Here is a 27,852-nt window from a genome sequence, read left to right as displayed (position 1 = left end):
TTTTTTTTCTTTTTTTTGGGGGGGGGGGGTGGAGATGAAGAATCTGGAAGAGGATGTGGTGTGTTGAGGCGGTGTTGGGTGTGCGGGTGGGTAGGTCAAGATAGGGGGAGGTAAAAAAGAAGGAAGAAATGTAGGCAACAGTTCCCAGGATGTCCCCCATCGCTGGGCTTCAATAACTAGTTAGTACCTACTGATGTGCGACACATTCTGGGGAACGGGATGACTTTGATGGCCTCTGAGGAATGAGTGGCCAATTCTCTCAATGGTTATTTGTGAATGCTTCCACTAACGCCTCTGGGAGCCTCATTGACCTACTAAATGAAAGTGAATTGGCCATTAGCTAATGTTTAGATTGAGAAGTAAACTGACTCTGCTTTTCCATCTATATGTACATTTTTTTTTTCTAAGTTTTATTCGTCTCAGAAAAGTCAAAAACCACGTCTGCGGAGTGGAGATTGTGCCGGACATTTTCTGTAAGTTTTCACAAGTTAGTGCATGGTTGATGAGGTCATGCATAACACAAGGGAATAATTACCATATGCGTCACACGATTTTTTTCATGGCCTCCATCATCATCATCATCATCCTGCTAATGATCCAATATTTCCTCGGAATGCGATAAGACTTTTACATATTTTCAGTTGGATTTATATCATCGTTACTGATAAGACTGGAAAATCTTATCATATTAAAAAGCATTAGATAACCACTCTATTGTTCATCTTGACCTACATACATAATAGCACAATAACACATCAGACACATCCTGCGTGGCTACTAAAAGACCGTATGTCTGTTTCTCCGAATTACTCCTTACCAGTGAGTTACAGTGCGAGGTTTTGTATTACGGAACATTAATTTATTCAGTAGTCACACTGTTTATACATTCAATTACTCGCACAGTATCAATTTCCAATCCATAAGCACTGGTAGTGTGAAATAAAACAGGTCAATTCAAGCCAGCAATATATCTTTCGTAAAAATTCCAACCAATATCAGGTTTTATTGACTATGTAAATCTGGAGGGCTGGAAACGCAAGATACCAAAGGAGTTCAGAATAAAAGTGGTACGTATGTATTGGGAGAGGACGAATGATAAAGATTTATCGACGAAAAACGTCTTTTTAGGAAGGTATCGTCTCGAGTACCTTAAAACGATTGTTGAATGTTAACTGGGTCGGAATTGTCTCCATCTGGTTCGAAATAATGTCTCGTTTACTTCGAAATATTGTCTGACCTGGTACGAAACATTGTTTCGCCTGGCTCGGAACAGTGGCACAATTATTCTGAAACAGCTTCTGGCTCATTTCGAAACACTGTCTAACCTGAGCCAAAACAATGACACCTGTTTTGAAACTGATTCAATTGGTTCGAAATATTGTTTCACCTGATGGGAAACAATGGCTCAACTGTTTCGAAACACTTGCTCATTTAGTTCAAAATGGTATCCCACCTGGGTTGAGACGTTTCACTATCGCCATTCTGAATCTGTATGAAGAAATTATTTACACCTTTGAAATCGCATCACAGATCTGAATTTTACCTCGAAAAATACAATTTGACGATCAGGCTGCATAGTTTATACCGTGAACAATATCTGTATAAACCTCAACGGTTATATATAGCCATATTTCTCTTTATGATTTCCCTCTTTCATCCGAAGCAGTATATGAACACTACGTTTGGTTCGTTAGATGCCAGCTGATAAACCCACGAGGAGGGGGGGGGGGAGGATTACGTTGTCTAAGGCATTAAGGAACGAGATTTGGTTCCGCCAACCCTGCTCTGTGTGTGGCTTGACACAGTCCTGCAGCTTGTACTAAGCTGTGTCAGATGCTCGACCTCTCTGCTGATAAGCACAGGATAATGACGCGTAATGACTCGTTATCATAATTGCTTCTAGTTTCTCATGTGTGACAAAGTCAATCCTAATCAAACCACTGTGCAGGTGCCAGATCAACCACGGCTACATCATCGTCAACGAAAAACAAAACAAAACAGTCACGTCGAAGAACAGTTTGAAACAAAAGGGGTCCATCATTACTCTGCTCCTGTTCTGAGTGCAAGCTCAAATCTTGTGGTGCCTCGTAAGAGAGGTTACTGGGGGTTGTAGAATCAACCATATATAGTCAAAGACTTGATGAATATCAAGATGAGGATGAAATGCTTCACATGCCAACTATGACAGTCTTTTGTCATGGGTTCAGCATCGTCTATATGTAGAGGATACGATGAATCAGTTCTCGCTAAGCATGTTTGACACGAACCTTGACTCGAACATGCAGGTCAACTTTCATCTTAAAAAGTTATTTCTTTTAATGTCTCAAAATAATACGTGAAAATCAATCAAACTCCGAATTCTAAATACCTGACAACTTTTCATCCTCATATTGAAAAAAAAAACACATTTCCTAAGTCTAAATAGGATGTATGTACATAGAAAAACCAATCTGAATATCAAACACCCAAACAATCAGTTTTTAACGAACGTCGATTCACAAATGACATATATAAACAACTATTACCTTGTGCTTCTCTATATATACATAATGGATATACATCATACCTCATTTGAATCTTCGATATAGATATGCTTATTGAGCTTTTGATGTATGCGTAGGGAAGTACTAAAGCCAAAATCACATTTGCTCTGTTTATTTTCAACGGAAGCTGATACCTTGATGGGATGAGTCCGAAACTCGCGTTTCATAATGTGTCGTCTACGGTGACGTTACTAATAATCTTAGTTATGTTATATATTCACAGATGGCGCGCGCTCACTGTCACACGTCCCTATAATTCTTTAGATGACGTATACGCTCAAAGTTTCCGATTTACACCAAAAGATGGCGTTCATGCCTCTTAAAGTTGCAGTGGTATAAACACGACACTCATGCAATATGTGCTCATAGCTGGCGTTCACAACCAACAAAGGTACTATTATGAACGACACATAGAATACTAATCCTAGTTTTCTTTCCTTTTGCTAAATTGAAAATCTCGCGCTTTTTACAAGATATGCTGAGCTTTAATTGATTATTTCTGTTTCCTAGATTAGAAATACCTTCTGCTGTAAGAGCCTGTTTTTCCCTTATCAAATTTCTTGTTTACAAGAACTTAGGAGAAAACAGACGAGGAAGTTTTAACGCATCGCTGTTTTACGAAAAATATGCCGTTTTTAGCAAACATTTCGTTCTACAGACTACGTAATTTGTGTATAAAGGTACACACACACACACATTATATATATATATATATATATATATATATATATATATATATATATATATATATATATAGATATATTGCTTTGCCTTCCTCTAGCACGTCGCTTGCGCTCAGACAAACCCCATGTCTGTTATTTCACCGCCATATTCGCCCGTCAGTTGACCACTAACGCGGTGGCTCACCACCGCCACAAAAGAGGTGAGAAAACTGTAACAAGATCGTCATCTTTACACAAGAGCTTCGCGTGGCCGCATCATCTTGCGTGTGGGGGGGGGGGGGTGTCCTTTCATTGGGGCTGCTTGCTGTGTACCAGGAGGTGGTGGGTGTGGTACGCTGTGTACCAGGAGGTGGTGGGTGTGATACGCTGTGTACTAGGAGGTGGTGGGTGTGGTACGCTGTGTACCAGGAGGTGGTGGGTGTGGTACGCTGTGTACCAGGAGGTGGTGGGTGTGGTACGCTGTGTACCAGGAGGTGGTGGGTGTGGTACGCTGTGTACCAGGAGGTGGTGGGTGTGGTACGCTGTGTACCAGCTGGTGGTGATTCAGTGGAGGTTTAATGTGATGTAAAGACGTAAAGACCATTCTTGTCTAGGTGTCTGGGAAGCTCAGGGTTTTGGCGTATACAAGTATGTGGGTGTGTGTGTGTGTGTGTGAGGGGGGCAAAAATGGGTATGCTTAATGGTATAGCATATCCGACGGTGGTGTGTGTAAGTGCGAGGCGCGGTCATGCATAGATTGGAAAAGGTGCAGAAGAGGATTGATGTGTCGGAATGAGATGACTTGAGGACAATACAGGATTTCGTAGCAGTTCACACCCTTACACTCGGCCCATACCACAAGCTCCTGCCAACAGCACAAGCTTCTGCCCACACTACAAGTCACATTGCCTACACCAAAAGCTCTTGACCACAGCACAAGTCACATTTCCCACACCACAAGCTGCTGCCCACACTACTAAGTCGCTGCCCAGACCCAAACCTACCATAAGGCACTTCCCATGATCTCCTTGTCCTCGAGTTAAGCGTACTTAAGAGGGACGAGACCCAGGAAAGGTGAAATACCGCGCAAGAGCACGGGAGGCCGAGGGAGCGAGCGAGGAGGGAGGGAAGGAACGAGAGGGAGTAGTGGCAACCCAGCCGCCAGTCAGGCTACAGTCGCCTCGGCCTCAGTACGCTGCCAGTAGCTAGGTACACCACCTCTCTCACGACGGCTGTGACTGGGAGGAGCTTCGAACTCGACTGAAAGAACCTCCGAGGCGGTGGACTTCGATGTGACTCGCTGATGCTTTTCCCGATCGTTTATTACTGAAAAGATTCGTGAGGATCGTTGTTCAGGACCTGCCACGAAGAAGCGGGGGATGATCGAGACATCGAACTCGACTCAAGAACCTCCGACGCGGTGGTCTTCGAAGTGACTCATTGATGCTTCTCCCGTTCGTTCATTACCACGGCTGAAAGGATTCGTAAGGACCGTTATTCAGGCCTGTGACGAGGAAGTAGATGGTTGGGTAATCGCGGGGATAAGGTTGGAAGCCTGTGATTGGTGGTGGGATACACCCTATTCCTTTTAAGTCTTCGAATCTCATGTCATGAGTTCCCTTTATGTTGTGTGCTGGAGACGACGTCTGACCTTGTTTATATCTGGTGTAGGTCACTTAAACCACACCGCCAAGAGAACGATGGTGCGTATTAGCTGGAATGATCATTATTCATCTAATCATGATCATCTATGAATAATGACCCAATAATCAAATCTTTTCTATCACGCTAATGCCATTCATATTCTCGGTGAGGTTGCAAAGACATCGTATTACGAACTTCTAAATCCCAGTTCTCAAGACCACACATACAACTGGTTGTTTAGATGACCTGGAATCTCATTTACGTATATTACACACGTAAGGTAACCCAGACTACTGATATTACTACATCTCCGACTGCAATCACATGTCAAAATAAGTAGGTGCTTACGCTTTACAGATATTGATATGAAACAATAAGAGAGCAACTGTGGATCATTGAGTTAGCGACTGAACGAGGAGCATCGAGCTATGGGGTTGAATGGACAGAAACCCCGTGAGGAAGGAAGCTCAAGTTCCCCATATACTGCAGTATATGGGGGGAATATAGACGCAGCAAACATCATTAATCACCTTCCGAACTCTCGTCCCTCACTGTCCCCGAATGAACGAGAGAAATCCTACACAGCCACATTCCATACCCAATGAAGAAAACGAGAATTGACGGTTGAATTAAGAGAATCCGATACTCTAGGTTGAGCCTGACAACAAACACGTTGAGTCAAGCAACAAGATCACATAAAGCAAATTTAAGGTACAGGAAATTTCACCCGAAGCACATAGGAACAAAGAACGAAACAAAAGAACAATGATTATCTCTTATCTCTCATTAATAAAGTGAGGTATATAACCGACCATACATCCAGGTAGAGTTACCCTTACCTGTGATAAGGGTTCTCATCTGCGAGAAGCCTAGGTAAGGTTAATTATGCTGCGAGATAAGATAAGAGATACAGGCTGTGGAGAGATAGTCCGGCCGGGTGTGGAGAGGTATGTGTTGGAGAGCTGTTGCAGTAGCCAGGCTGGAGAGGCCGTAGATAAGAATGAAGTGCCGCAGGTGTGGAAACGGGCGGACAGACATCACGAATGACGCAAAGTGGGAGTGGAAAAAGGATTCGTGGTTCTGAAGGAGTTAGTGAGACGTGTGGTACGTTCGTGTGCGTGTGTAGGTGTGTGTGGCGAGAGGCGGTTCGATCCACGAAGTGGGACAAGCACTAGATAATATAGAACATAGAACCAATAGAAAATAAAGAACATAGAAGAAAATAAGAATGCTTAAGAATAACTAATTAAGATTATGAAGGAACAGAACCTGACAAATCATGATATTACTGAAAACAAACATTTCTTCATTACGACTGAACACGGTGGGGAAGACATTATGAGCGAAAAAATATAGTAATAAAATAAGTGATAAAGGACTATTCATGATGAAAGTAAAAGACTGAAGGACAAAAAATGATAAACCTAATAATGACAATACCAGAAATAGCCGTCGCTTTTATGAAGGACTAGATCGTGAAAGAGAGTTTGAGAAGGAAAGCAAACCAGTTCGAAAATGGAGACGATAGAATTTCGGACAACGAACTTCCTAGCATTATCAGAGGATGCGAGGAATGAGAGCGAACTCATCCTGAACCTCTGCGACCCGAACGATTCTACCCCGTTCCATGTGAAGCTTGGCGCTGCCTGTGACATCTGCAACGAGAGTCAGGTGTTGAGGTTGTGGCAACACGGGGTGTGTAACCATCCACCCAGCCCGGGGTTCGACACCTCAATATACTTCTTCTACATCACCATACTGGTGTTTGCTGTACTGGGCAACTCGATCGTCGTCTACGTCGTGTGTTCTTCCGCCAAGATGCGGACCGTCACCAACTACTTCATCGCTAATTTGGCCGTGGGTGATCTCTGCATGGCCATCTTCTGCGTCCCCTTCTCTTTCTTGAGCACCTTGATCCTCAAGTACTGGCCCTTCGGAGGCGAACTTTGCGTCACCGTCAACTACCTGCAGGCCGTCTCCGTCTTCGTCTCGGCTTACACCTTGGTAGCCATCAGTTTCGATCGCTACTTGGCCATCATTTATCCCCTGCGACCCCGTATGACTAGGTTCCAGGCGAAGGTCATCATAGCCGTGGTGTGGCTGCTGTCTCTCGCCACAACCCTCCCTGTGGCGCTGTACTCGAGGCTCTTCACCCCGGACTTAAACTTTTACAGACTCTTTGGTCAACAGGTGTGTATAGAAGACTGGGGAACCTCTCAAGCCGAGAATGAATCCCGTATGGCCTACAGCGTGGCCTTGATGCTCCTCCAGTACTTCTTACCCCTAGCAGTCCTCGTCTTTACCTACACCAGGATCGCCATGGTAGTCTGGGGCAAGAAGAACCTAGGGGAGACCCCAGCCAGGACTGACAGGATCGCCAGGAGCAAAAGAAAGGTAAGACGGAGCGAGAAGGCAAGTTTAAGCCTAGTCGTCTAGATCAAGCCTAGCCGTCTTTTCCGTGGGCGTATTTCTCTCTTTCTGCAGAGACAGAGCGGAGGAATTTTTGCTTTGCATGATACATCAGACCGTTGAAAAAACAAAACCCTAACACATCTCATAATACTTAGAATATAGACAGTGAATTCACAGCATACACATAAAGTATCGAACACTATAATCTTTGTGTTATAGAATCTATTCATACGATTCATCAGCAAAGTGGGATCGAGTATAAGTAAAACCAAAAAGAAAAAATTATAGTTTATTCTAATCCTATCAAATAGTATCCTCTCCTACAATCCTAGCCCTTATAAACTACACATCATAAACCCCTCCACTGAAATTCATTGGACAAAAAATGTAAACGTGAAAAGGTTCATAATAGCATTATAAAGCGATTAAATCTTAAGAATCAAATCATGGAAAAAAAAAAATCTCGTCATATCATGTACGAGTATTGAACACTTCTTGACTAAGCTTAAATAATACTTATACACAGTTGCTTTGGAATAATATGTTCGGGGCTGCGAGAAGCGTCGGCTCCAGTCCGCTCCGGGGAGGGTGTAGCCATCGCTCGCGGTCGTAGGAAGGGTTTTATTGATACATTCATCGTCGAAAGTGGGTGACTAACAGCGACTTAAAGCTTAGCCAGCTTAACTTAGGATTAAGCGCTACTGTGTGAGGAAACTGATACGAGAGATGTTCATATCAAAATCCTTTATAGATTTCATGAATTCTTTCTTTTTCAAGATAACCTAAAACTACAATTAATCTTAACTAAAATTATCTGGGTTGAAACTCAAGCCTACTCTGTCAGTCATCCATACTCAATGCGATCGAACTAAACGTTATCTAGATTATACTGGATTTAATAATACGATTTTAGGAATGAAAATGTTGGTTCTCATAACTCAGTTCCTGGTGGTTGTCGTGGGGTTTCTATCGCTTGGTTTTCGCTTATTTTCCCTGTGGTTTGTACCACTGGCCATCGTGTGAAAATACATGGAGTGGAACATCTTGTAGGGCCATTGGCGACTGTGGTGGAACAGCGATAGAAAAGGTACTCAGTCTAAGTATTCCTATCCCATCCCTTCTGTGTAAACGGAAGAGAAATATTGAAGATAGATTAGGAAGAAATGTAAAACGCAGGTTTTAGTATCACAGGAGAGGAATTTACAGGATGAGGAGGGGGTGACCCTTGTTATAATAGTTTTATGAGAGAGAGAGAGAGAGAGAGAGAGAGAGAGAGAGAGAGAGAGAGAGAGAGAGAGAGAGAGAGAGAGAGAGAGAGATGTAATGATACCGACCATGCTAATTAAGCAGGCACTCGTTCGTAGATTAGAATTAATTACTGAAAGGTTTGACATATATTGAAATGTCACTGTAAATAGAATTTGCAATGAGCGATAGGTGCCTAGCGCTGATGATTACACTGATTTGCCCGGCAGCGCCGCCATCAACCGTTCCTGAATCTATATTGCAGCAGGACAACACGGTATGTAACACGCATTCTTTGTTAATTATACAGAAAATAACCGAAAGATTATATATATATATATATATATATATATATATATATATATATATATATATATATATATATATATATGATTCTAGATGAATATGAAAGAAAAGATAAAATTATAATTTCTTTTTATACCAAACAAGAAATGAAATTTAATGGAAAATGCGACTAGAAAAAAAAAAATTGCAATGCCCAAAGATTTTTTCCCCAAATTTTAATTTTTTGAGAATTTGTAAATTTCAGTGATTTTTTTTTTTCATTTTTGTTCACTTTAGCGTAAAGGTGACGTCAGCTGCAAGCCACGCTCCAGCAGCGACCATAAGGGCAGCGCACACCGTGTAATGGGTGAAGCATTTTACCTTCTGTGGGGTGAGAGAGAGGCCGGGTGTGGGGGGTGGGGGCAAGGGAGGGGGTTAATAAAGGTATATAGATTTTGCGTCGGGTACGAAGTAGCTTTGCTTTGTTTAGGAAAGGGGGGGGGGGGCGCGGGGCGTAGGGTGCATGTGTGTGTGTGTGTGAGAGAGAGAGAGAGAGAGAGAGAGAGAGAGAGAGAGAGAGAGAGAGAGAGAGAGAATTGGAATTTTGGTTCATTTGAACGAAATTAATTCCAGCTGGTGGTATGAGCCATCACCAAATTGATTAGGACCTTTACATGCTTTTCAGAATATGACTAATTTTTCCACAGCGGACCGATTAATCAAATGACTACTGATCAATATTGACTGGAATGTTAACCAATTAAGGTAACCTCAATGAAACGCTCGGGGCTTAAACATTGTACACAAATTATATTTACACGTGCAATTATCTTTTTTTCTCTTTATTTTGGTCGAGTCTCAAGATTATTTTGGGGACGAGAGTCAATATGACTCCGCAGCAGTTCGTTCATGTTTAAGAAAAGTTTGAAAAAAAAAAAGTATTGACAAGAAAATCTGATGGACGTAACCAGACTTCTGAAAACGGACGCCGGGGTGGAATTAGCCCAAAGTTCTGATGAGGGAAACAATAGAGCGCAACACAAGGTGCAAATGAACCCTTACAGTGAACCATTCGAAGCAGTCGAAACCCCTGACAGAACGCCGAAGTATTGAGAGATTCGTTCAAAAACTTTGAAGCCGTAAGAGAAACTGAATGAAGCAAATTCAAAACCCGATACTTATTCTGACTTATACAGGGGAAAATATGTCGCTTTCTGTAGCTTAAGAGGAGAAAACAGAATACCCCAAAATGTGATAAATGAAGGTAATAATGACAACAATCGCAAGACGAAAACGGTGATGTTAGAATAAAGAAATTCGTGTTAGTAATCTCGAATCGACTCAGTGAAGGTTCGGAACGGGTTCATGAGTAACCATTTCATACGGTAAATGACTGTGGGTTAATATACGGTTGACTTAGGCGATAATTAAGTGAATTTCGAAGGCTTTTTCAACGGAGATTGGACTCCTGGGAGAGAGAGAGAGAGAGAGAGAGAGAGAGAGAGAGAGAGAGAGAGAGAGGACAAAATGGACAATTTGTGATAAAAAAAAAAGATGGTGACGAGGATAGATGCTTTAAGAAACAGTCATTACAAAGTGTTTGATGAAAAAAAAAAACGCAGAAGAGTGAGAGCAGTGACCATCTGGAGTCGTTGCTATATTCCTGCGTCTGTCAAAATGTACTTATATTCCTAACCTAGAACAACATACACTCCAGCCATGGGCCATATACACAGTGAGAGTGAGTTTGTTTTCCCAATGACCATAACACCTGAGGTGGTTAAATAGTCCTTGGTTGATGGATGTAGTCTTGACACTTGACTGCCTCACTACCCTAAACAGTTGATAACGCGCCAGCCAACCACACAGTGTAGTCTGTCTGGGACCTCACGTAAACACCAGCTCATTATCCTTACAGCGATGGTGCATTCGTACACAAGTATTCGTACTAATACACAATAAACATCGCCTCTCTCTCATCTTAATGACAATTATGACATCAAGGAAAATAAGTGTAAACAATTTAAACACAGGATCTCTCGGTACCTCTCTCACAGCACCAGGCAAATGATTTCAAACACTTTGTCTCGAACAACATTCCATTTAAACCATTTAAAGCAAGAGTTAATGTGGTGTTAGATCCAGGCGTGTGGCAGCAGCGTAGGACCATCCATTGGCGAGAAGTTGTACGCTCGCTGACCAATGGCAGGACAGCAACCCTGGGACAAGGGGGAGGAGACAGAAGCGGAGGGAAAGTGGGGACTTCAGTGGTATTTATTGATCTGTGGCTGTGAGGACCCACAGCAATTATATATTTCTCTCTCTCTCTCTCTCTCTCTCTCTCTCTCTCTCTCTCTCTATATATATATATATATATATATATATATATATATATATATATATATATATATATATATTTAAATAAATATATATATATATATATATTTATTAAAAAAGGGGGTGACTGTATTGTTGACTGGTTGGTAAGGTTATTTAATGTATGTATGACTCATGGTGAGGTGCCTGAGGATTGGCGGAATGCGTGCATAGTGCCATTGTACAAAGGCAAAGGGGATAAGAGTGAGTGCTCAAATTACAGAGGTATAAGTTTGTTGAGTATTCCTGGTAAATCATATGGGAGGGTATTGATTGAGAGGGTGAAGGCATGTACAGAGCATCAGATTGGGGAAGAGCAGTGCGGTTTCAGAAGTGGTAGAGGATGTGTGGATCAGGTGTTTGCTTTGAAGAATGTATGTGAGAAATACTTAGAAAAGCAAATGGATTTGTATGTAGCATTTATGGATCTGGAGAAGGCATATGATAGAGTTGATAGAGATGCTCTGTGGAAGGTATTAAGAATATATGGTGTGGGAGGCAAGTTGTTAGAAGCAGTGAAAAGTTTTTATCGAGGATGTAAGGCATGTGTACGTGTAGGAAGAGAGGAAAGTGATTGGTTCTCAGTGAATGTAGGTTTGCGGCAGGGGTGTGTGATGTCTCCATGGTTGTTTAATTTGTTTATGGATGGGGTTGTTAGGGAGGTAAATGCAAGAGTCCTGGAAAGAGGGGCAAGTATGAAGTCTGTTGGGGATGAGAGAGCTTGGGAAGTGAGTCAGTTGTTGTTCGCTGATGATACAGCGCTGGTGGCTGATTCATGTGAGAAACTGCAGAAGCTGGTGACTGAGTTTGGTAAAGTGTGTGGAAGAAGAAAGTTAAGAGTAAATGTGAATAAGAGCAAGGTTATTAGGTACAGTAGGGTTGAGGGTCAAGTCAATTGGGAGGTGAGTTTGAATGGAGAAAAACTGGAGGAAGTGAAGTGTTTTAGATATCTAGGAGTGGATCTGGCAGCGGATGGAACCATGGAAGCGGAAGTGGATCATAGGGTGGGGGAGGGGGCGAAAATTTTGGGAGCCTTGAAAAATGTGTGGAAGTCGAGAACATTATCTCGGAAAGCAAAAATGGGTATGTTTGAAGGAATAGTGGTTCCAACAATGTTGTATGGTTGCGAGGCGTGGGCTATGGATAGAGTTGTGCGCAGGAGGATGGATGTGCTGGAAATGAGATGTTTGAGGACAATGTGTGGTGTGAGGTGGTTTGATCGAGTAAGTAACGTAAGGGTAAGAGAGATGTGTGGAAATAAAAAGAGCGTGGTTGAGAGAGCAGAAGAGGGTGTTTTGAAATGGTTTGGGCACATGGAGAGAATGAGTGAGGAAAGATTGACCAAGAGGATATATGTGTCGGAGGTGGAGGGAACGAGGAGAAGAGGGAGACCAAATTGGAGGTGGAAAGATGGAGTGAAAAAGATTTTGTGTGATCGGGGCCTGAACATGCAGGAGGGTGAAAGGAGGGCAAGGAATAGAGTGAATTGGAGCGATGTGGTATACAGGGGTTGACGTGCTGTCAGTGGATTGAATCAAGGCATGTGAAGCGTCTGGGGTAAACCATGGAAAGCTGTGTAGGTATGTATATTTGCGTGTGTGGACGTGTGTATGTACATGTGTATGGGGGGGGTTGGGCCATTTCTTTCGTCTGTTTCCTTGCGCTACCTCGCAAACGCGGGAGACAGCGACAAAGTATAAAAAAAAGAAAAAAAAAAATATATATATCTTTTAACAGACATCCAAAACACAAACACAAACACATTTACACATACGGTGGTAGGAAACGTCTAGGTGTGGGGGCCCCATGGATGTAAATCTCCCTAACCCATACATTATATACACACACACACACACACACACACACACACATCTATCAGAAATTCATTAACTACAGGGAATACTGTGCTTACAGTCGATAATCCTCAATAATTCCATTATATCTCATGCGCAACAGACGCGTGGTCTGGGAAGCCATTGTTCTCCCCCCCTCCAACCCCGCCCCCATAACAGTTCAATCTAGGTCAGGAGCTGTTGGGTTAGTGACAGCCCTTGTTAACGTGTACACGTGCCATACTCCGAGGCAACACACGCAGGAAGACGTGAATGCAAATTGGACTAAGTCTTTTAAAGGGAACATTGTATACACATCATTTTACAAATGCCTCAGGATTCTCCTTGGAAATAGTCCTGGAGTTACTTCAAGACTTACTTCTCCAAGCGCTCTCGCAACTCTAAAAGCTGCGCTACTTCCAGTAGCAGGGAAATGATGGTCATACATTAAACACGTATCATATATGGGGTGTAACTGACCTTGTAAAGAAAATAATGTTGAAAAATTTCAGTCTTATATGATGTCTCTAGCCTTAGATTCGTGGCAATAACATGTTACCCCACGGTGGTCATCAGGAGATAACAACCTGTTCATTACACAAAGGATTTGAACGACAGACTCGACCATCCAGTACATCTTGACATTGAAGAGACGAATTCTGATGACTGCTGTATTAAATTTGACAATCATTATTTCATCTCTTCGTGTATACGATAAACAACATGACAATACTGATTTAATTGTATACAGTAACAAGCTATAATGTGCCTAACGAGAACATACGCCACCAATGGTGTAAATAGTTTTCCTAATGAGATGCATTATATTATTGTTGATCAATAACTGTATAATTCTGGTACACTCTAAAATGACGGGGTTGATTGGGAAATGTCATATACATCAGTGAGTAATGAGAACTCTGAACATTATTTACCCTTTTTGACAGAATTATGGAACGATAATTGTGGGAGAATACGTCTGTCTGTCTTGGGTTTTTGAGGCAACAAAAGGCGGGAGAGTTTGTGAGCTGAACTTATATAAACAGTGAGAGCAAATCCAAACTTTGTGACTGAGGGACATTTGCAGAAAATCTGATGGTGGTTACCCTAAAGTTATGGATCTCGATTTTTTCTTCCTTTTTACGTATAACAAATGAATTACGCATTCTATTTGTTATAACAAATGACTGAACGTATTGTTATAGATGGTATAGTCTTTGTGCGACCAAAATGTACGGCTGTGTTTGTATAAGATCCTCTCATAAACAGATTGAGTTCTGGGTTATCCTAAATGGAATGAGATACTCAACGTGCAAATCATCATTTCACTTTTACTCTGTGTAGGGTTCGATTCCCTCCCTGATGTTGGAATGAATCCTAATTTGAACCAATACCGTATATTTTAGCCAGATGAGGACACGACGAGTCAAACCACTAACAGGACAAGCACAAGATGGTGTTAGAAAATAATTTTGCTCAGCAGTTATCAAAGACTCGACCATTAAGCTTCCCATATCTCTCATCCCAGGTGAATAAGATGAAACTTAACACAAAATTTTAGGAGTCTATTTGATCCTGGCCTGATCGAAGTGAGGTATAGATATATATAACCTGAAAGAATATCAGTATAAACTAAAAGAACATCAATAGTTGCAAAGGGGGTGCGTTCGCCAAGTACGTAAGTATAAACTTCCACTGACCACTAGGTGGCTACATCTCCCTCCTTAACTTAAGCCTCTACAGGGGATCATACACGAGGGATCAAAGCTTATACTGTCCCCGGAGACGCTTCTGTTTACATATGCCTTTATTACTCCTTCCATTTCCTGTCCTAATGTTCAATGGTTTCGCTTCGTAAATTTTTTTTTTCACCCTCACCCTTTCCACGGTGTGACTCACTCGTTCTAATGCTCGACACTCACATGGTTTGGTGTACACCGAAAAATGACAGTACTTGGATGTGACATTTTTTTTTTTTTCATATTTTCTTTCATTACGTATATATACTGGAGTAGCATGTGGGGCTTGTGTGTGTGTGTGTGTGTGTGGGGGGGGGGGGAGGGGGGCTCTGCTCCCTGGGCATCATAGCTGACGGGTAGACAGTCGTACAGCGGGGTGAATGAGGCCTATGCTCGTTTGCCCTAGGCGCTAATCCTCTAAAGTGGGAAACGTACTTAACTGTACAAAAAAAAAAGAATATTTAATTTCAAACGCTTTTAGTTCAGCGTTGTTCCGTGTGTGTGTGTGTGTGTGTGTGTGTGTGTGTGTGTGTGTTTAGGCCTGTCCTGAACGATCGTACTAGCAATAAAGGTAAAATGATCATACTACTCTCTCTCTCTCTCTCTCTCTCTCTCTCTCTCTCTCTCTCTCTCTCTCTCTCTCTCTCTCTACAGAGCATAACACAGACAGACAGACGGATAGAGAAAACAGAACCAGGCATCCCCCATTTCCATTTAATCTTAGAGGAAATCAACACGTCGCCTACACGCAAACCTTCATGTCCCCTCCTCCCCATCACCAACCCACCCTCACCCCATTCCCTTCCTTCCGGCCCCCGCTCTCCTCCCCCTCCCCCACTCCCCCCCCCCCCTCCTGCCAGAATTACCGGTCCCCTTCATTACGAAAGTTCTGAGAGTAATGAATGACGTAAATGGTTCCTTCATTACCAAAGTCGACCTCTCTCTCTCTCTCTCTCTCTCTCTCTCTCTGTCTCTCTCTCTCTCTCTCTCTCTCTCTCTGTCTCTCTCTCTCTCTTCATCATTTCTTCCGTTTTCTTTTTTCTTATGTCTCTTGTAACCTTTGGATTCTATCTACAGTGGCAAAATCCCCTCGTAGGTAGCCTCTCTCTCTCTCTCTCTCTCTCTCTCTCTCTCTCTCTCTCTCTCTCTCTCTCTCTCTTCCTCTCCAAAGAAAATTGAGTTAATCATCCGCTGGTCGTCGGTTTGCAACATGTAAAAGGCTTTTTTTTTGTCTAGTGTGTGTGTGTGTGTGTGTGTAAGAGAGAAAAAGACAGAGAGAGAAATCCCCCTTTGACACAGGCGTATACAAACCCAACTGTCATAAGCCCTTATAGCCCAATATAGCGAGCAGTCTGGCATGATCAGCCCTGCTGGAGAATCACATAAGCCTTGCCAACATACGTGGGGGCCACGTGTGCCTAATGCCTTCCCTACACATAACCTGAGAATTACATCGGGATATTATAAGCCCAGGAGCTGGCCCAGTTGTCCCCCCACCCCCGAACTTAACAACGATGAACAGCTGTTGCAACAGATATTGACTGCTTGTGGTGCCGGTTCGAGTCTGTTATGGTCTCTACGTCTTGTAACAAGAGCAAAGCTGTGACACCAGTAATGGTAAGCCTCACTGGAGACATCTAAGAGCAGATGTATTCATCTGTTGCTTCAAAGTTGTACATTAAAGAAGGTTTATGGTCTTATCAAAGTTCTCTCGAGGCTATTCTTACATCAACAACAACGAAGGGAAGTGTGTGTGTGTGTGTGTGTGTGTGTGTGTGTGTGTGTGTGTGTGTGTGAGAGAGAGAGAGAGAGAGAGAGAGAGAGAGAGAGAGAGAGAGAGAGAGAGAGAGAGAGAGAGAGAGATGGGTAGCAACTCTGTGGCTTTACTACGCTATACCACAAACCACGACACGTCTCGCTCCTGAGGTTATTGTGGCGTCTCAAATGCGGCCCAACACACACAGTCTAGATCCTTCATATCCCTACAGGAGAAAGAGACTGATATGATTACTGTGACAGGTGTAGAGGATGTCGCTGGCAAACCTGGAGTCCCCACGGAGCCTTTTGCGACGACCCGACACCCCGCTAAGGACGCGACCAAGATGTAGAGTTCCAGGAAGCCTCCCACCTCACCCACCCCCCTCATCCCTTAAGGATAGCCGACATATCGAAGAAGTTTGTCAAAGCTCAGCAACAGCGAGAGTCCAAAACTCGACGGGATATAAAGTTATGTCAACAGCCTTTCCACCTCCTGCTGGGCAGTCTTTTGACCTGAAGTGCAGAAGCACCTGCTCCTCGAAGTGAGTAAGTCACTCGTCTGGAGTGACAAGATCTTCATTTGGAGTGGAGGACCTCTAGATCGATCTTGAGAAGAGGGAGAACGTTCCGTGAAGTTGAAGGATGACTTTTCTTGCCCGATATGATCGGCTGGTTCAGTGCTGGAGATACACAGATATCCAGCAGTGACTGAGTGACACCTCCTCTCGAGTTACGAGGTCTTATGAATAAGCAAATGGCCTTCTTCTTGTGTTGGACCCCGCTAGGGGCGCCTCAGACCAAGTCTGCGGAGGCCACATGCTTTGAAGCAATCATGGTGACAATTCAGGAACAGCAGCTTCCATCAGACCAAACTGTGGAGGTAGAAATAAAAACCCTTAATGAATTGATTCACGAATCCTCTGAAGTGAACCGTCGACTTTGTCGTCCGAGCTTTGAGAGACCCAGGATGACCTCGGTGTCTCAGATGAACCTCATTACCGAAGCACAGAGAGCAGACATACCCCGGGATAATGCCAGTATTCTCTCTCTCTCTCTCTCTCTCTCTCTCTCTCTCGTTTCCAAAGCGTTTGCAGCCCCCACACCACATCACAGTGATCGGTAGGGTGTCAAAGGTTGTAAAACACTCTTTTGTTCTTCAAAGCCTCCAACATGCAGCGAGTGAATCCCGGGTTTCAGCTGGTATAATCGAAGCTTCAGATTCATTGTTTCATCACATCCAAACCCAGAATGGAAGAGTACTAGAAAGGGTTCGTTATCACAATGAATTACTTCGTCAGGTATGTTATTATTTCAAGAGTAAATCACGTCACTAGGTCCTTTGTGTCAGACTGATTGTGAAGGTGTGTGCGTTGTTCCGAAGTTGATGTGTTCAAAATCGCTTCATTTTATGAAAACGGATGGTTTTGTTTTTCGGATTTCACCAACCAAATGATTCTCTTGAAGCGGAATGGATAGCTCGTCTGAGTGAGTTAACCCAGTGGTTTGAAATAATTTTCTCTCTCTCTCTCTCTCTCTCTCTCTCTCTCTCTCTCTCTCTCTCTCTCTCTCTCTCTCTCTCTCTCGTAAACACAGCTGGACTCTATAATCTCTCTTTTCAACTACAGATATAGTTCATTAAGAGGATTCTGATATCTACAAATTTCAATATATATATATATATATATATATATATATCTTTTTTTTCTTTTTCTTTTAAACTATTCGCCATTTCCCGCGTTAGCGAGGTAGCGCTAAGAACAGAGGACTGGGCCTTTTTTGAAATATCCTCACCTGGCCCCCTCTGTTCCTTCTTTTGGAAAATCAAAAAAAAAAAAAAAAAAAACGAGAGGGGAGGATTTCCAGCCCCCCGCTCCCTCCCCTTTTAGTCGCCTTCTACGACACGCAGGGAATACGTGGGAAGTATTCTTAATCCCCTATCCCCAGGGATATATATATATATATATATATATATATATATATATATATATATATATATATATATATATATATATATATATTTATATATATATATATATATTGTCTCTCTCCCAGCACGTATAATGGTGAGTCTCAGAAGCCATACATGTGCCGTGCTGAGTTTAGGGCGAGTTTCTTTTGGGGAGGGGGGAAGGGGGAGCACGTTCAGTCCAGTTTTCGTCATAACTGACACACCTGTTCTTGCCTCACCAGCTCACAGCACAGCACAATACAGCACAGCACAACACAGCACAACACAGCACAGCACAACACAACACAACACAGCACAACACAGCACAGCACAACACAACACAACACAGCACAACACAACACAACACAGCACAGCAGGGAGGGCAGTGCCTGGCTGGGACGCACTCATGGGTCACGCGCCTTTCTCCTCTTTTTCTTTTTCCTTTGACATCATCTATATTGAGAACACATCTTCACCTGCTCGGTGTGGTAGTGTGGTGGTGGTGTTGTGGTGGTGGTGATGGTGGAGGTGGAGGTGGAGGTGGTGGTGGTGGTGGTGGTTGTAGTGGTGGTGGTGGTAATGGTAGTGGTGGAGGTGGTTGTAGTGGTGGTGGTAATGGTGGTGGTGGTGGTAGTGGTGGTGGTGGTGGTAGTGGTGGAGGTGGTTGTAGTGGTGGTGGTAGTGGTAGTGGTGGTGGCAGGGACTAGCAGCATTGGTGATCTTGTATCTAACATCTTCTCGTGGGATGTGCCAAGTACTGTTCATTCTACATTATCTTTCTATTCCCTTCCTACCATTCCCTATAATCATCTATCTATTTATAGCAAACAAATAGGTATAGAATGCGCGTTGGTGTTTACGCAGTTTCAAGTACAATTCATAGACGGATAACTTATTTATCTTATTGACTTGATGTATCGTTTGGCTTCACAAAGGTTGAATTGTAGAAATAGATATTATTCGAAGCACAAAAGAATATTCTAATCTTGCCATCTTTTAGATGAGGCAAGAAACTTGATAATGATTCTATTGTGTTACAAGTGGACCCAGGGGATCAAATACGCTTCTGTCGCCATGAACGCATTTGGTGCGTATCATCTTATTTCTGTGATTCACGTGCGTAATTACCTGTTGATACTGTGTGGGAGGGAGGTCTATAATCATGTGGCCCCATAGCTTGTGTGTGTGTGTGTGTGTGTGTGTGTGTGTGTGTGTGATGGTCAAATTCATTATTTGCTATTTATATTTGAAGGATTTTATTACGTATGTTACAAAATTCAGTGAATTCTTGTTTCATTACCATCTCTGTGAATGTTCATAACATGTGCATAATTCCCAGATTTTCCTCTATTTCAAATATTTCAAACATTGTCATGTTCTCCGTCATGCAGGTGAAGTGCAATATGTTTTTCATTACACATTTTCCCGCATTTTCTTTTCTATTTACATGCCTTTGTCTTCCATAGTCCCACAATGAATTAGTTTTCCTGCGTTCATTTGTCACTGTTGTAATCCTTCACCCACCAAGGGTGTGTTCATCTGGGGGTTCACACCCCAGGGGTGTGTTCATCTGGGAGTTCACTCACCAAGGGTGTGTTCATCTGGGGGTTCACCCACCAGGGGTGTGTTCATCTGGGGGTTCACCCACCAGGGGTGTGTTCATCTGGGGGTTTATCCACCAAGGGTGTGTTCATCTGGGGGTTTACCCACCAAGGGTGTGTTCATCTGGTTTACCCACAAAGGGTGTGTTCATCTGTGGGTTCACTCACCAGGGGTGTGTTCATCTTAATCATCCAAATGAACAGGTCTAAGGTGAAAAGCTAAGCGTGATTGCCACAGTAAGCTGAAGGTGAGCATCAGACAAAGTGAAGATGAGCATCAACTAACCTCTCCCATGCTATGAATATGACCCATACAGTTTCAGGGGTTTGAAATGACGATCAAAACATGAAGAACACGCAATAATCAGATATCCAATTCATTATCAGATGATGAATAAAATGCACAAGTGAAAAAAAGGGGTCATGCAGAATCACTGATAAGCGAATTACATTTCAACTCCGTCATGCAAATACCATGGTAATGTTATACACACTTGTATTAACCGAGGAAAACCGAGTGATGATCCATGTGCTGTGAGAGGTTACTGAACAACATACAAGGCCGAGGTAAAGACACTGTGCAACATGTGTGTGTGTGTGTGTGTGTGTGTGTGTGTGTGTGTGTGTGTGTGTGTGTGTGTGCGTGTGTGTGTGTGTATGTCGTGTGTGGTTCTTTATTGCAACAATGTACGAGCCAGGATGCAAAGGCATGCAAAGTGCTGCTGTCCATCTGGTCCCTCCCGCTGATGCATGGGAGAGAGAGAGAGAGAGAGAGAGAGAGAGAGAGAGAGAGAGAGAGAGAGAGAGAGAGAGAGAGAGAGAGAGAGAGAGAGAGAGAGAGGAATTCCTGAAGTAAAAAAGAAATATGTCATAAATGTCGACTGGTGCACTCTTACAGAAGCATACAGGTAAACTACGCACACACACACACACACACACACACACACACACATTCCTTGTCGTTCCAATAGTGTGTAAGTTATAGCATAAGTGCCTTCATAAACTTGATCCTTAAGGCTTGCATACCTCTAACACTTAACAACACACTTTATCAAATACCTCATAAGTGTTCTTAGCTACAGAGGTGTGAGAAATGTGAGACACAGATGAGCCAAAATAGAATATAGAATTATTCTCTGTTTTAAATCATTAATAATTATACATCGTTTCATTGGGTGACAACGAATTTCATGAATGATACTGACACTTCGAGTAGAAATTCTATTGAGGGTTTTAATCCCACCTGGCGCAAGGATCGCTGTTGTTAAAATACCTTTAACCGATCGTATTCCCCAGGATCACAGCTGCTGGGGTAATGGAAGCGTGAGCTACGTTCCACAATTTAGGGCTATTAATGGCTCCCTGGCTGAACCTAATTTCGCAGCTCCGTCTGTGTGTTATCAGTTATCATGAACTGATACAAGTATCCTGATGCCGGGAATATATCATGGATAACAGAGAAGGTCACTACACTATCGCGTTATACCAACTGACACAGAAAGTAAACCATAAAAGCTCACCGGGGGCCGATGTGTGGTGGCTGACGGGTCGCATTCGTCTCGTTAAATGACGTTTAAGAGGCCTGTCACCACGTCTGGCAATAAGGTAGACAGTATCAGATCTTCTGTAGGCCTAGACAGAGTTGAATACGTCTGACTCAGGTATTTGTATAGGATTCAGGCGGCCATAGAGGCAATACTTAGAGTTGTCTTGTTCCATTTGATGCTACTTTCTCACATTGGACACAGGCCATAGCTGACTATAGTTTAAGAGGCTTAGATACAATAAGTAGGTCTGGGAAGACTCTTTTCCCACCGAGACACAAGTCCTGGACATCATGTCTCTTTCACCCTTCATCCTATGTTTGTGATGTCAATCCCATCTTCTTTATCTCCTGTTCGTAATGGTACAAAACTTGAGTTGGTGATCTTGTTGAAGTGTTTGTGTCTACATTAAGTGTGTGGTCAGACAAGTTTGCCAAAATATTCGGCTAGCACCGCCGTAGACAATGTGGTTCATTCTATCTTATTCTAAAGAAAACCGTAAGTTCCTTCCCATTGGCAAGGGGACCTGAAAGGCTTTATCATAAAGCGTGTGGTACACAGTACACCCGTGCAGCTCGTACGTGACGTAACACGTTTGGTTTACCTACCACTGCAGGTTAACAGAAACTGAACGAACGAGGAAGATCAAGGATCCCTTCCCAGGAAGCAGGAGAAATGGTCTCACATTGGTCAAGATTCAGAAGAAATTCAGAAAGAATTCAGGTTAAAATTCGTGCTCGTGAACCTCCCGAACCCTAAGTGACTCGTGGTTCTGAAGCTTCACCTTTGTGCAAACTATTTTCCCCCGAGTCATGGTGTCGATACATCCAACTCCCCATCCCGGCCTTTCGAACCCAGCTATTGAAACATGGCTCACAATTTTCAGACCAGTGCCACAACAGACGTTCAAGTAAAACTAATATCTTCAATATATATCTCGGTATCAGAAACTCATATGAATCCGATATGAATACCTTTATAGAATACGGTGTTCTATTGCTCTCCAGCAGGCAGGTGTTTTATATATATATATATATATATATATATATATATATATATATATATATATATATATATATATATACATATATATATATATATATATATATATATATATATATATATATATATTGGATGTGAGGATACAGCAATAAAACTTATCATTCATAAACACGAATATGTTGACATAACTATCACCTACGTATTCAAATACGTCTTGGAGTTCGGAGCGGCATCGAAGCAGTGAACCAAAGCTTCCCACTTTTCCTTTCCAGTGAAAGTCACATGAACTGGGTGGGTGGAAAATACGCTCTTTGAAGTATATAAAAATGAGAAAGGCGAATATTTTATCGCCTTTTTTTTCTTTTTCTTTTTCTTTAGAAGCCTGGACGATCGTGTGATCTCAGGCGAAAACGAGAAGCATGTTCCAGTCTTTTATACACACGACTCCAAAGTTGATCCTTTCTCCCTCAGGACAATCCTGTGTTTTCCCTCGATGCTGTTCCGCTGAGGTCACCATCCAACCTCCAGCTGTTCCGCTGAGGTCACCATCCATCCTCCAGCTGGACGATAGGGATGAAGTCTTAACTACCGTGTGACCTCTGGATTCCAGGTGAAGAAACTGGAACTTACAGAACAAGAGAACATTTGTTCTTAGTTTGGGGCGGGTGGAGACATTCTGTACCGACGCTTGGGTAATCTCCGTCGGCCACATCGCGTTGCTAACTTCCAGGGAAGTACCTCCATCAAGGCAATATCGAATCCAATATAAACTATGCCTCTACGTCTCAGCGTCGCTGACAGAATGCTATAATGCCCGTCACAGATGTCTGCAACGAACGAGTCTCTTAGCTGGAAACCTTCCTGGAACGGTAGATGACAGAAGACGTAATGGAGAAATTATGAATTTTCGTATTGGCGATGACGCACAGAATGACAGAGTACAGAATTACGCAATTTAAAAGTTTATGATTGTGTGGAGCTGGGCAGGTGTTCCAGGAAGGTTCTTTGTAGAAAACGACATCACATAGGAGGGAAAAAAACAGCAATGGCGAATTAAACGACGATATTAGGGAACTCGGAGGAAACTTTGCGAGCAAAACAATTGATCTTTTGTTCTAGTGTTGTGCGTTGGTTGGCTGTTGAGCTGGCTCATGACTTCTACTGACCGACGACGAATCATTGTGAGGGTAGAAGAACACTGGCGACACCAAAGCTTCATTAACATGTATTGGGTCAGAGCACACATGTCTATCTACAGCCATCGGAATTACATATCTATCAACTTAGTTAATTAGATAATTCTGTCTGTCTGTCTGTCTGCCTATCTGTCTGTCTGTCTGTCAGTCTGTCTGTCTGCCTATCTGTCTGTCTGTCTGGGAATGGTGTTGACCTCTTACCTTGGGTCAGTTCGGGTTCGCTATGTTGTTTTTCCACAACACCTTCATCTTGCACTGATTAAGACTTGCACATCACAACAACCTCAGATCCAACCATTACTGCTGAGGTTAGAGGTTAACTCTTTACATGGACGTACGTACACACACACACACACACACACACACACACACACACACAGAACACCATTTTTGATATGTAGTTAGCCTGATCATCATATGCTCTCTCTCTCTCTCTCTCTCTCTCTCTCTCTCTATATATATATATATATATATATATATATATATATATATATATATATATATACCGTGGTAAAAGGTCAACCTCATTACTGGAATTGGGGTTATCCATGTGGAGTGAGTGTGATAGCAACAGTCGATATTCCCAAATTCCCTGAATGCCACAACATCTCAATGGTTTTTCAGATATAAAGTTGAGGTAAATTGCAACCCCTTCCATCTCCCGTCCTCACACCCGCACTTGGCTTCCAGTCACATCCTCTCATGGAAAAGATGAAAGTTATGCAGATTACCGACTGCGAGTTTTGCCTCTTGAGAAAAAAAAGAAATCGAATCATTTGCATACGAGATTCAAAGATATCTTGTGGGTCTGGGCAAATGAATTACTTCCTAATATTAAGATATTTTAGTCTTTCTTTTTTTTTTCCAACTTTCATCTGTTCAGTCATCCCAGTTCCTCTGTCAGAAAGGGTCTTGGTGTTACTCCAAGGCTGCGCTACACGAAGTAGCAGGGACAGGATACACTCCTTTGAAAGGAAAAAGTTTTTTCTTGGCGATGTTACAACCTTGTTAAGGTGTATTCTCAAGCAGGCGGAGTCTGGTAACACCTGCACATTGATATATATATATATACATATATATATATATATATATATATATATATATATATATATATATATATATATATATATATATATACGATACTCAAGGTATCTCAATATTGTAAGTCTGGTAAGGTTGTTGGAGCAAGGTGGTGGTGGTGGTGGTGGTGGTGGTGGAGGTGGTAAGGCAATAACGAGGGAGAGGATTGCTGGAGAGTACAATGAATCAGAGCCACATACCCTGGGTAATGGAGGACAATCTCCTGTCTCTGAGATTGGTGTGAAGGCGTTCCCCAGCGGCCTTATGAAGGAGGCCAGACTTATGGTTAACCAGGAGACGACCAGGGCGGCCTCCTCTCTCTCTCTCTCTCTCTCTCTCTCTCTCTCTCTCTCTCTCTCTCTCTTTCCTCTTACTTCTTTCGCTCTCTGTATGTCGCTCTTACTATCCCCCTCTCTTTTTTCTCTCTCACACCTACAAAAAGAACTTTTCAAAATTGTTTTTTTTCTTTTTTTAGAAAACATGAATGAAAAAAGAAAAATTAATGTTTGAATAACTGAAGGAAGTGTAAATATGGAAACTGACAGTATCAAACACAAGGTATTGTATTATCTCTCAATATGAATAAACGATTTAACACATTTTTCCCTGTAAAAAAGACTAGTTATCACCCGGAATATGTTCATGTCACCCGGAATAGATTCAAATTCAAAAGAGCGAGAGAAAAAAAGACAAACCAATATCTAAGCCAAGAATTCTGAATTGGTGATGAATTTCAAAATCTGAAACTCGGTAAACTGAAGTCTTGATTCTGAAGTTCAGAGTCTGAAGTTCAGTGAAATGAAACCTTGGGCTCAGAGTCTACATTCTGAAGTTTCATGATATGAATGCTTAATTCTGAAGGTAAGAATCTGAGTATTAATATTCTGAAGCCTTGATTATCAATTCAGAATTACGAATCTCCCTCACAACATATAGTTTTATTTCTGAAATTCAGAGTCTGAACCTTAATCATCTGAGAAGCCATATCCTGAAATTCAGAATACGAGACATATTAATTACATTAAGCCGAGGATCTAAAAGTAAAGCTTGAATTTCATCAATTGGAAGAACGAGGGAAAATAAGCGATGAAGAAGATAGAAATGAGATGACTTACCAGGGCTTGAAGGATGCAAGGGAATGAGAGAGAGAGAGAGAGAGAGAGAGAGAGAGAGAGAGAGAGAGAGAGAGAGAGAGAGAGAGAGGAAGCGAGCAAGATTGATATCTAAAATAAAGTGAGAGAGTAAGGCGATGACATATCTTGCAAAATGTGAGAGATACGATCAAGAATATACTTCCTGAGAGAGGATGAGTGTCAGATGGAAGCCAGATAAAGGACAGTAACAGACAGATAGAAGAAAGAGAGAGAGAGAGAGGGAGAGGGAGAGGGATAGGGGGATTAAGGAGACAAATTATAATTAGAGGGTTATAGAGATATAGAGAGAGAAAAAAAAGATTTACTGAACAATGAAAGGGACAGAGAAGGGGACCTGATACATATATAGGGGGAAAGAAGAAGGAAAAAAGAAGAAGAAATGATGGGAATTGGGGAACCAGTTGACGCACCGTTTGAGAATCAAAGGAGAAACGAGGTAAGAGCAAACAGGGGACGACGAAGCACCAAGAAAACCAATAAAGTCGCCTCCTGCACACTGAAAATGATGCAATATCGTCCACGGGAAGGGTGTTCGATCTTCCACCATAGACTCACTTAAACCTCCCCTGCGTCTGAGGAAGATCGGAACTCTTGAAGCCCAGGAATATAAACGTTTAAACCAAAGTGACGCTCGAATGTTTGAAACACAGGTTCTGATGGTTTTAGAAAGAATCTATTTGAAACTCAATATTTGACTTTGAGAGTGATAGGATTTTCAGCTGGTGCCCAAAATTTGACACAGAGTTTGAAGCTTTTTGTATGTGATGTGAAAACTTTACATACAATGGTCAGACTTTGTATACGATGGACGAACTTTATATTAGATGGGCAAAGTTTAGTGTAAAGTTCTGAGATCCCAAGTTTAGGACCTGAAACTTAAAGTGCAAAGATCTCTGTATTCGAACATATGAATTCACACATCAGATCATAACCTGCATTTTTATATGATTTCCTTTATAGATCCATCTAACGTTAGGATGGTATGTAAGGAGATACAGAACATGTAGTTTCTCATGCAAGTGAGGCTCCAGTGTTCTGTATGTTGCGTGTCAGTGATGTTCACAGGAGTGAGCATCACAACAGATTGGGGTCTGTCTTCCACTGAAGAATTCCTCTTCCTCTCACACTCCCTCAGGCGACACTACGTAACATGGGTAACAGCCAACGAATCTTTTTATAGACGATTTTATCTCGCTGTTTTCTCGTGCACCTCAAATACCTTTTCTTCCTTGAAGCTTTGTTTACATTTTTTACCATAAGTTTAGTTTCCATTGATGGGAAAGTGTACGAGCAACAGAAATGAAACAAAAACCAGGAATTTATTCATAGGTTTCCTGTTTCAGTAAGCTTAAAAAACGGTTTATACCTTGTCGGTAATTAGACATGTCTCCTTTTTTTTTTCAGTGAGATATTTTCTATCTTATCAATGCCCAGGTAATCAAACATCACTGTTACAGATAAGTTCACCTGATCATCAACATACCACACGCGACGATGGTATGAGGCTACGATTGGCCTCACGACAACACCACGTAACCTTCAAACAAGGCACACACTTGTCTTACTTTTTATAGCTTCTATAATTGACAGATGATACACCTACGTTAACAAGATACAACTTCACCGTACACAAGCGATAGATAGAGACAGAAAAAGAGAGAGATAGACAAGGATAGACACAGGCAGACAGACAGGCAAATACCTCGCTGACGCAAGAGAAATGACATCTCCAGCACACAACGTCTTGGAATGTTGTCATCCAACTCAAACACTTTCATGTTTCATTCATCACTCACACACCCCGGGAGAGGCTCGCCTCAGCGCTGCTGTA

At 42.3% G+C, this 27,852-nt stretch overlaps 1 protein-coding gene and 1 long non-coding RNA gene across 2 annotated transcripts in view; one reads left to right on the top strand and one right to left on the bottom strand.

Annotated features, from left to right (window-relative positions):
- The window catches only part of LOC139758310 (uncharacterized), a 116,517-nt gene that overhangs the window by 32,420 nt on the left and 56,245 nt on the right, over window positions 1-27,852 (bottom strand). The gene's annotated exons all lie outside the window — the stretch shown is intronic.
- Window positions 4,380-27,852, top strand: part of LOC139758309 (RYamide receptor-like) — an 81,678-nt gene continuing 58,205 nt past the window's right edge. Inside the window, exon 1 of the mRNA XM_071679537.1 lies at window positions 4,380-7,243. Within this exon, the coding sequence (XP_071535638.1) occupies window positions 6,365-7,243 (879 nt within the window). The 5' untranslated portion in view covers window positions 4,380-6,364. The remainder of the gene's footprint in view (window positions 7,244-27,852) is intronic.

Source organism: Panulirus ornatus, chromosome 30 (assembly GCF_036320965.1).
Source record: "Panulirus ornatus isolate Po-2019 chromosome 30, ASM3632096v1, whole genome shotgun sequence".
Taxonomy (NCBI): domain Eukaryota; kingdom Metazoa; phylum Arthropoda; class Malacostraca; order Decapoda; family Palinuridae; genus Panulirus; species Panulirus ornatus.
This window is presented reverse-complemented; position numbering and strand designations above follow the sequence as displayed.